The 8,931-nt window shown below is 44.5% G+C and overlaps 1 protein-coding gene across 3 annotated transcripts; it reads right to left on the reverse strand.

Moving 5' to 3' along the window:
- Nucleotides 1-6,018: 6,018 nt before the first annotated feature.
- Nucleotides 6,019-8,459, reverse strand: LOC127775685 (aspartyl protease family protein At5g10770-like). 3 transcript variants are annotated; one of them, XM_052301968.1, is made up of 3 exons: nt 8,272-8,459; nt 7,571-7,863; nt 6,019-7,430 (listed from the first exon to the last, which is right to left on the reverse strand). In XM_052301968.1, exons 1-3 carry the CDS (start codon nt 8,417-8,419, stop codon nt 6,396-6,398), a joined length of 1,476 nt encoding a protein of 491 aa, XP_052157928.1. In that variant the 5' UTR covers nt 8,420-8,459; the 3' UTR covers nt 6,019-6,395. The 3 variants fall into 3 exon arrangements, with proteins under 3 accessions (XP_052157928.1, XP_052157927.1, XP_052157930.1); XM_052301967.1 differs by having other exon boundaries at nt 6,019-7,433; XM_052301970.1 differs by having other exon boundaries at nt 6,019-7,433; nt 7,571-7,832; nt 8,272-8,410.
- Nucleotides 8,460-8,931: the final 472 nt, after the last annotated feature.

The raw sequence follows: 8,931 nt of genomic DNA on the forward strand, positions 1-8,931 counted from the left end.
TCGATGTTAAGTGGCTGCTTCTCTTGCTGTCTTGTAGTTGTAGGGCAAGTAATGGATGACTCCGACCCATGGGAAGAAGTGTTGGCAGCAACTTCAACTGAGGTGACTTGATGTGGCGCAAAGAGTACTCTGTTGCTTGTAGCTCCAAACACTTGATTTGGTGAGTTAGCTTGCATCCAATTTCCTTGATGTTGAGTAGCTTGAAAGCTTGGAGGAGAATGACCATATGGTGGGTAGTTGCCTGGGGCACCAAATGGGTAGAAATTATGTAAGAAATTTGGGTTGAAGCTTTGGGAAAACTGAGATGGGAGAAAACTGTTGGGGAATTGTTGTGGAGGAGAGTTGTGGTGCCTAGAATTTTCTGGGCTTGGAGATTCTTGATTTAGGAGGCTTTTAAAATTTCTGTTGGATGAATCCATGATGAAATGAGGAGTTGTAATATGAAGCTCTGTCTTTTTTGTTTTATAGGCAGCATGGAGCTCAAGCTATCGAGCATGTTGTGTAGCCAACATAAAGCAGAGCAACGGTAACTTCAACCAACGGATACCTGTCAAAAGTACTGGATCAACTGCTTTTGTTTTTTTATTCATATCCAAACAGTGAACTCAAAAAGTAATATATTGTATTCTCTTGTGGGCAGCCCATAGCTATATGGACTACTTTAGCCATTAATGCTATAAAGGCCACATCTACAATGTATAGAGGCAGCTCATATAGGTGCATTTATTGTATAATGTTCACTTTTGATTGACATTGTGGATGCCCTAATTAATCTATAATTAAATTCCAATTATTTTAAATTTTCTAAACTTCCCTAATCTCCCTCTAATTTCCTATTTATTTCCTTTTTCTTTTTCTCCCTTTCTTTTACTTTTCTTTTTCTCTTTTTCTTTCTCCTTTCTTTTCTTTCTTCTCTCCCGGCTCCTTTCTCCTTTCCTCTCTTTTCTTTTTCTCTCCTCCCTCCCGGCTTCTTTCTATCTCTCTCTCTCTCGGCTCTTTGCTTCCCCGGGCGGCGACAGCGGTGGGCGCGAGGTGGAGGGGGGGGGGAGACGGCTCACCGGCGGCGGCGGTGGCGGCGACGATGGCGACGGCGGCGCAAGGCGGCGATGCACGGCGTGGCGGCTCCGGGGTGACGGCGCGGCGGCTTTGAAGGTGGCGGCGTGGCGGCACGACAACGGCGGCGCGGCGGCGCGACGACGGCGGCGCGTGGAGAAGGGGAAGAGGGAGAGGAGGACGGAATGGAGTAGGGTGGAGAAGGGGGATTGGGCCGGGGTTTTTGTAGGGGAGAGGGAAAGAAAGAGAGGGGAAGGAGGGGGAAGGGTGAAACGACGGCGGCGCGGTGGCGCGGGGCGCGAGGCGGCAGGCTCGCGGCGCGAGGCGACTAGACGGCGCGCGGCGCGGCAGCGGTGATGGGACGCGCGCGGCGACGGGACGTCGATGGCGACGGCGACAGCGGTGGCGCGCGGCTCGGGGCGGGATGCGATGGGCGGCGACACGACGGCACGGCGCGACAGCGACGATAGGACGGCGCGGCGCGGCGCGGCGCGGGCTTGACGGCGACGGGCGGCGACGCGGCGACGGGATGGCTGCGCGGGGCTCGAGGCGACGCGGCAACGGGATGGCAGCACGCGCGGCACGGGGGTGGCGATGTCGGCGCGGGCTCGGGGCGGCTCGGCGACGTCGGCGCGGCGGCAGGCGGCGATGGCGACGGGCGGGCGGCGAGGCGACGGCGGCACGCGCGGTGATGGCGACGGCGACGGCAGAGGGGAGGCGGAGCGGCGCGCGGCGCGCGGGGTGCGGGGCGCGAGGGCAACGCGGCAGAGGAGGGGCTAGGGCTAGGGAACGCGATCGAACACCTAGGGGCAATGAATAGTGACTTTTCCTATTTATTCCTATTTTACTGTATTTCCCATATAAATTTGATTCCACAATTCCTAATTTTTGCATATATGCATTTTACTCAATATTTGTGTTATCTCAACTAATGAATTCACCCTAGATTAATATTACTCATATTTTATTTTTATATAATTTGTTTGAATTTTTAATTAGGGTTAATTCTTATTCCATCGTATTTAAATCTAATTAATACCAATATGGCCGCGATGATATTTTATTTATTCCTATCCTTACATAATCTTTATTTTAAATTATAACTTATTTATTTCTTTAACCAAATCTAATTTCAGGGTTAATTCCTAATTAATTTTCCCCTATTTGTGATCGATGAATTCCGAAATCAAAATCCAATAAAATCGTCGAATAAAATTGGCATGATGCAATTTATTTAAAAAGTTTTTGAAGGCCCATATTTTTAGAGTTTAGATTTTTATCGGTCGAATTTTCAGGGTGTTACAACTACCAGCTACAAGCTGAATTGGCAGCTTGGTATTGATGAACTAAAAACAAGGTAAAAAATTGAGGAATTTTATGATACTTGAGAAAATATCTTACCTTAAGGTTACCTAGAGGTACCAAATTTTATACTAGAAAATATAGAAAATATATGATACATCTAGATACCTTCTCAAGAATGGTAAAATTACCCAAAAATTTTGGTCTAATGTAAATAATATCGTTTCATGAGAGTTTCGTTCTTTGAATTAGGCATTATTTCCTTTCACCCTCCTCCCAATTCCTCCCCCTTTTCAGATCAAAGCAGCAAACTCAAATTGTGTGCCGTCATGTGAGTTCCCCTTGCAAGGCATCCTACACCTTGATCAATCTAATCTCACATGTAGGAAAGAAACTCTATATGAAAGTTATTCTAAAATATCAGATTAATCTATTTTTTAAGTTTATAATAATTAAAACTCAATTAATCACTCCATACTCGTTCTTGCGTTGCCATAACGCACCTGTAGGTACCTGGGTAACCTCCTATCCGCTCATCCCGTTCCCACGTCTGCCGCAAGGAACAGAGAAAGATACCGAGCATCGCTATTTTTACTCTTTGCCCGTTGTGTATCTAGCAAATCAACGGTTAAATTTGAATGGTATCTGTTGGTATCTTCTTAAGGATGATAAAAATTCACTTTTCTGCAATATAAACATTTTTGAGAGGAAACAGGGGAAGAAATAAGACAATGTAGTATTTCTGTTTCTATGGTTGAAACAAGCAGCACAGCATCAGGGCAATCTATTTCCTCTGTATGTTCTTTCTATGGCAGTAATGCGAGGAGATAAAAGTTAATTCAGAAATCAGAACTAATTATAAGATTGCAACTTGTTCAAACAAAAAAAAACTTTTCCAATCAGTACAGGTCCAAGCATGGATAGATGGCTCTGTGCATGCGCAATGCAATCTCAAGTGGAAGTTCAGCTTATCAGAATAAAATGTACTCCAGAAAGTCAGAAATTAATTAAATTCATATGTCCAAAAACTATTTGCCCACCTTGTTGAGATTAATTAGGAAGCGCATACAAATCGGGTAGAATGATACACAATCAAATCACATTATAAAATATTTTGCTATAATATATGAAACAACGGTTTTGAATATATTGAAACATGAAACAAATCTGAATACATCGAGGAAAAGAATGAAACACCATCGAATTGAAAATATTTCAGTGCTGAAAATTGTGAAACACAATCAAATCACACAATGAAACATTTTTCTACAACGTATAAAACAACGGTTCCGAATGTACTGAAACATGAAACAAATCCAAGGACATTCAGAAAAAAGATGAAACACCATCGAAAAACCCACTGCATCGTTTCAATTCCACCACTCCGATGGTTAGCAGCCACATCCGCGTCGACGCCATGCCGAGCTCCACCACATCCATATAGCCGCCGCCGTCGACGCCGCGGAGCTTCGTCAGACCGTCGTCGACGTCGGTGGCGGGGGCGCCGCGCTGCGAGGGTGGCCGTGGCCTCTGCCACGTTGGCCGCTTGCTCGGGGAGGTGGCGGCATTCGGCGGCATCGCCATCGCAGAGGAGGAGCGATTGGCGGCGGCTGCCGGCTTGGGGAGGTGGCGGCGTTCGGCGGCGTCACCGGAGGAGGCGCGGGGGCCGGCCACGGGGTGCTGTCGCATCTCCTCAAGGCGATGCTGCTCGTCGTGCTCAAGCGGTTCGAGCACTGCGGCGAGAGAAACGAGAGATAGAAGACAGAGCGAGAGAAACGAGAGAGAGTCACGGAAATGGGTGGGGGTAGTTGGAAGAGCGCCCGATATTTTCCTAATCCGTCGGGCGCTCGACCGATAGGATTTTCGGATTAATTATGACATGTACAGAGCCTTATGGTAAAACAGTTGGCTGAAAGGTTGAAGTATTTGACCCTTTAAATGGCATTGATTTCCTGTAAATCGATAATTAAGCTAAATAACAAAAAGAAACTCCTTAGAAAGTACAACTACAATTAGACAGAGATCAAGTGGTTTATCTCTATACCAAACTACAAATATGTATGATCCAACATGTACTACTGAGTGGTTGCTTTAATTTAATTTATAAGTACTTGCCTAGCTACCACCATAGAGGCGAGGCCAGAGTGTGTTTTAAATAACATATAGTCCCTCCATTTCATAATATAAGACTTTCTAACATCGTCCACATTTATATAGATGTTAATAAGTCTATACAGACATATATGTTTAGATTTATTAACATCTGTATGGATATGGGCAATGATAGAATGATTTACATTATGAAACGGAGGAAGTACATACAAGATTAAATTTGCTCAGTTCACTCCTTGCCTGCTATCGGCTGATAATTCCATGAAACAGTTGTTTCGACGTGATCTAAATATATATAATGCAAATAATTTTTTTTAACGGTCAGGCAGTTGCCGACGTTTTATATTAAGAAGAAGGTATCCTATTTTAAAAAGAAAACATGACTAAATCTTACAGTGCTTAGTTAATTAAGGAAAATTGAGCTAAAACCACAACTACAACACCACACCAATTATACTGCAAATAATAAAGAGATAGCAACCCGTGACTTTCTATTGGCCTATGGTACCTGCAGTACCTAGCTTTAAATTCTTTTCAACTGAACTATTTGGATAATTAAAAATATTGTACCTGTCCGCCACATAGATTTTGCCATCGCCGTGCTGGTCGAACGCCGCAAACAAAGACATTGTCACGCTCGAACTTGCTCGCTCCTTTTCTAAATTCATTTTAGTGGTGATTGTGCTTTATATATTAGGACGAAGGAAGTAGTAAATTCACAAGAGAACATGACAACTACCCCTTACTCATGAAATTCATCCTCTTTCATACTGTTTATATTTAATTTAACGTATAAAAATGTAGGATACTAATTAAGAAAGAACTTATTATCATATTCTTGACTAAAACTTGATCAATCATAGGCATAAAAATGGTGAGATCGATAGAGATACAGTGTCAGGTGCAGCTCTCCAAAACTAGCCATAAGCATGAGGGCGAGTTAATTGGCTTATCATTGAGCCATGTGCACGTTCTTTCGCTTTTCGGAGAAAGAGACGGAGTGAGATCCTCTTTTGTAACTATGTATGTTGGTCCATAGACGTACACTTTGTTCGGACGCATTTTAAAGGGGCAGGGTGTAGAGCACCAAAGCTGGTCATATATAAATGCAAAGCACTGTCTGAATTCAGGGTCCTAGGCCGTGTAACCGACACTAAAAATACTCCCTCCAGTTTTTAGTCCAGGATATATCCTCGGAGACATATTTGATTATTCTCGTATTTTTAAGAATTTCTCTCTCTAATTATGTGGAAAATATCCTCGGTAAATTACCATTTTTTAAAAATATCGTTTTGCCATGATGCATTTTTTACGATGTCTGTAAACAGATTACATAAATTTTAGGTGCTATGTAGAAAAATTTACCATTAATAAATTATGTTATTATCATTCATTTTGTTGTGATTTATTTCATTATTAAAGATACTATAAACATGACTTGTATATTTTACATAAAATTTTAAATAACAAAAATGGTTTAATGTATGATAAAATTAAATTAATGAAATCATGCATTAAAACCTAAAAATGAGTGTAAAAAGGCTAGATATGGGAAAAGTAGTAAAGTACATGACTTGATAAGATGGACATAACTCGATATTACAATCTCACACGTACGTACGAGCACAAATCACATCAAGATAACTAATTATTGCAGACAACAAAAGAGCTTTGCTAGCTACCCTAAACTTTAGCAGACAATGCTGCAAGCTAGCTAGCTACTTTAATCCCTTTCCATAGAGATAGATGCTCTCTCTACTGGAGTAGTACTGTAGGATAAACATGGCATCAGAAGAAAAACAAATTAAACAGCGATTAATAAGTTGACTAATTATTTCATCAACTAGCTAGGTAGCTTAATTATATTCGAATAAACCAAGATAGCTAGTTTGGCAGGCAAGCAAATTAGAAGCAGCTAGATCGATCGATTAGCAGGCGGCGCTCCGGAATCGAATGGCCTTGCCGGGGACGTCGTACACCACCTCCAGCGTGCGCTGCTGAACGTTGCCGATGAACCCTGGCATGCGGTCGGTGGCGGTGGGCGCGAAGGCGAGGCAGCCTTGGAGCAGGATCCCCGCCGCGTCGAGGTTGACGGTGGCCCCGCCGTCGAATACCAGGGCGATGCTGGGCAGGGTGATGCTGCGGACGCCGGTGAAGTCGTAGCACGTGTCGAGGATGGACACCGGCGGCGCCGTCCGGTACATGGTCATCGCGCTCCTGAACGCCGCGCGCAGCGCCTGGTACGCCGTCGGCGGCAGCCGCGAGATGACGATGGTGGAGGCGATCACAGAGCTGGCGGAGAAGACGGTGGGTGGCACGGGCAGCGGGCGCCCCGCCACGATGATGGCGCGGAGGAGCACCCTGTAGAACGTCGGCGGCATGCTGCTGCTGCTCAGCAATGGCGTGGAGACGAAGGTCGGGACGAGCGCGGCGCGCTGCGGCGGCACGCCGAGCGTGATGAACCCGAGGGAGCTCGGCGACGGCGGGATACAGTACGAGAAAACCCTGCCGTACTGTGTCGCCGTCTGCTGAACGAAGGACTGCGCGCCGCCGCCGAGCGCCAGGGTGCCGGAGACGTCGAAGCTGAAGGTGCTTCCCCGGTCGGCGTGCGCGCACCCGAAGAGGAAGCCCCTGACGACGTCGTAGGGGCCCAGGGTGAGGTCGTCGGAGCTGTACGTCCCGGTCGCCGTGGCGCCGTCGGTGTAGGTGAAGCCAAACTGGCACTGCACGTTGGCGGAGCAGCCGCGGCGGTAGGGGCCGAGCCGCGCGCAGGCGGCGGAGCTGCAGGGGACGGCGGAGTACGTGGTCGAGGTGGCCGGGTCGAACAGGGGATCCCGCTGCGGGTGACACACCAGCAACGGGCATGGCTGGCACTGCACCCATGGCACGTCGCTGCCCGAGTCGATGATCACCGTTTGCCTCACCGCTGACGTGCCATCCGGCGCCGCCGTCGTTCCTATCATCTTCTATATATAACAAATCAATATATATATAATAATAAATAGTAGTAGAGTGATTAATTAATTTAAGCACATATAAATATAATGTAAATTCATTTAGATATAAAGGATATATATACATTGAGCGAGGAGATGGGCCTTACATGGCTTACTGCGCCGACGCCAACATTACTGGCAGGCAAATAAGTCCCCACATCCGTGGTTTGGCCGTCCCACGACGCCCCCGCAACGCCGTTGCTGGTGTCGCCGCCAGCGAGCCTCTTCTGGATGTAGCCAACGCGGTGTTGGTCGGCATCCAGCATCTTGGCAATAGAGGTGACATCATCGTCGGTGCTGCTGTTGTCCGTCCCCCGCGAGTATGCCGGCGAGCATGGCCCGGAAACGAGGTGCAAGGGTGCCCAAGTGCTGTTAAGCGACGCCTCGTTACTTGGAGCAACTAGAGAGAGAGAGATATATATCCACTCCATTAGAGGTTATATATATATATATATATATATGGCAACATTGCCATATATATATATATATATATATATATATATATATATATATATATATATATATATATATATATATATATATATATATATATATATATATATATCAAAAACTACTCCAACTTAATTAATTAATCCTGATGGATCCGTCTCTCTATATATATCGGCTATATATATAATTTAAGATATTTATTTCATTACAAATCAAAATATATTTATGTGTGACAACTTTGAAAAATATATATTTACAATGCTCTCAGGAACAATAATTTGAATTTATAAATTAAAACCGTTTACGTCGTTTCAGTTTCATCGGATAGATATAGATCAGAAGAATATAATATTTATACCTTTGTGGCCGGAGCAGGAAGCTTTTGGTTTCATGGAGCTGGTTGCTATCAGCATATAGGCGCCGGCTTCAGCGTCTCCGCCATGAGCAACAAGAGTGGAGCTACACAGGACGAGAAGCACAAACACTACTGCTACAAACGGGGTCATGGTCACTATCACTATGTGCTAGCTAAGGTGCTGATGGCTACTGCGCCTGCGTTGCACTACTGATGTGGAGGCTATGTTATATAGCGGATATACGTACGGATGTGGCCATTTCAACAGTACTTGATACAGGGTGTATATACATAATATAATATGCCCCTTGCTTTTTAAAATGCCAACTAATTAAATACTTACTTGAAAAAAAAAATCTGAAACATTGATATCATAAAACATATATAATACGTCTATCTTGCAGTATTATTATTATAACCATAAAATCGATCAATCTCTACTCATCGAGAAACAAAAATAACGACTAAAAAGTCATCATATCTGCAGTTGAAGTTGGTTTTTTATAGCAAATTTTATCTTACATAAACTGTTTATGCATGGAGTGATAGGTGATGATATGTACTAGTGGATTTTCCCACGCGATTTCGCATGTATGGAGCTAGATTTTAAATGAGATGGATTTGAAAAATCTCTTCACTAGTAGAGAAATGATCTTAAGTACC

This window comes from Oryza glaberrima, chromosome 6 (assembly GCF_000147395.1).
Source record: "Oryza glaberrima chromosome 6, OglaRS2, whole genome shotgun sequence".
Taxonomy (NCBI): domain Eukaryota; kingdom Viridiplantae; phylum Streptophyta; class Magnoliopsida; order Poales; family Poaceae; genus Oryza; species Oryza glaberrima.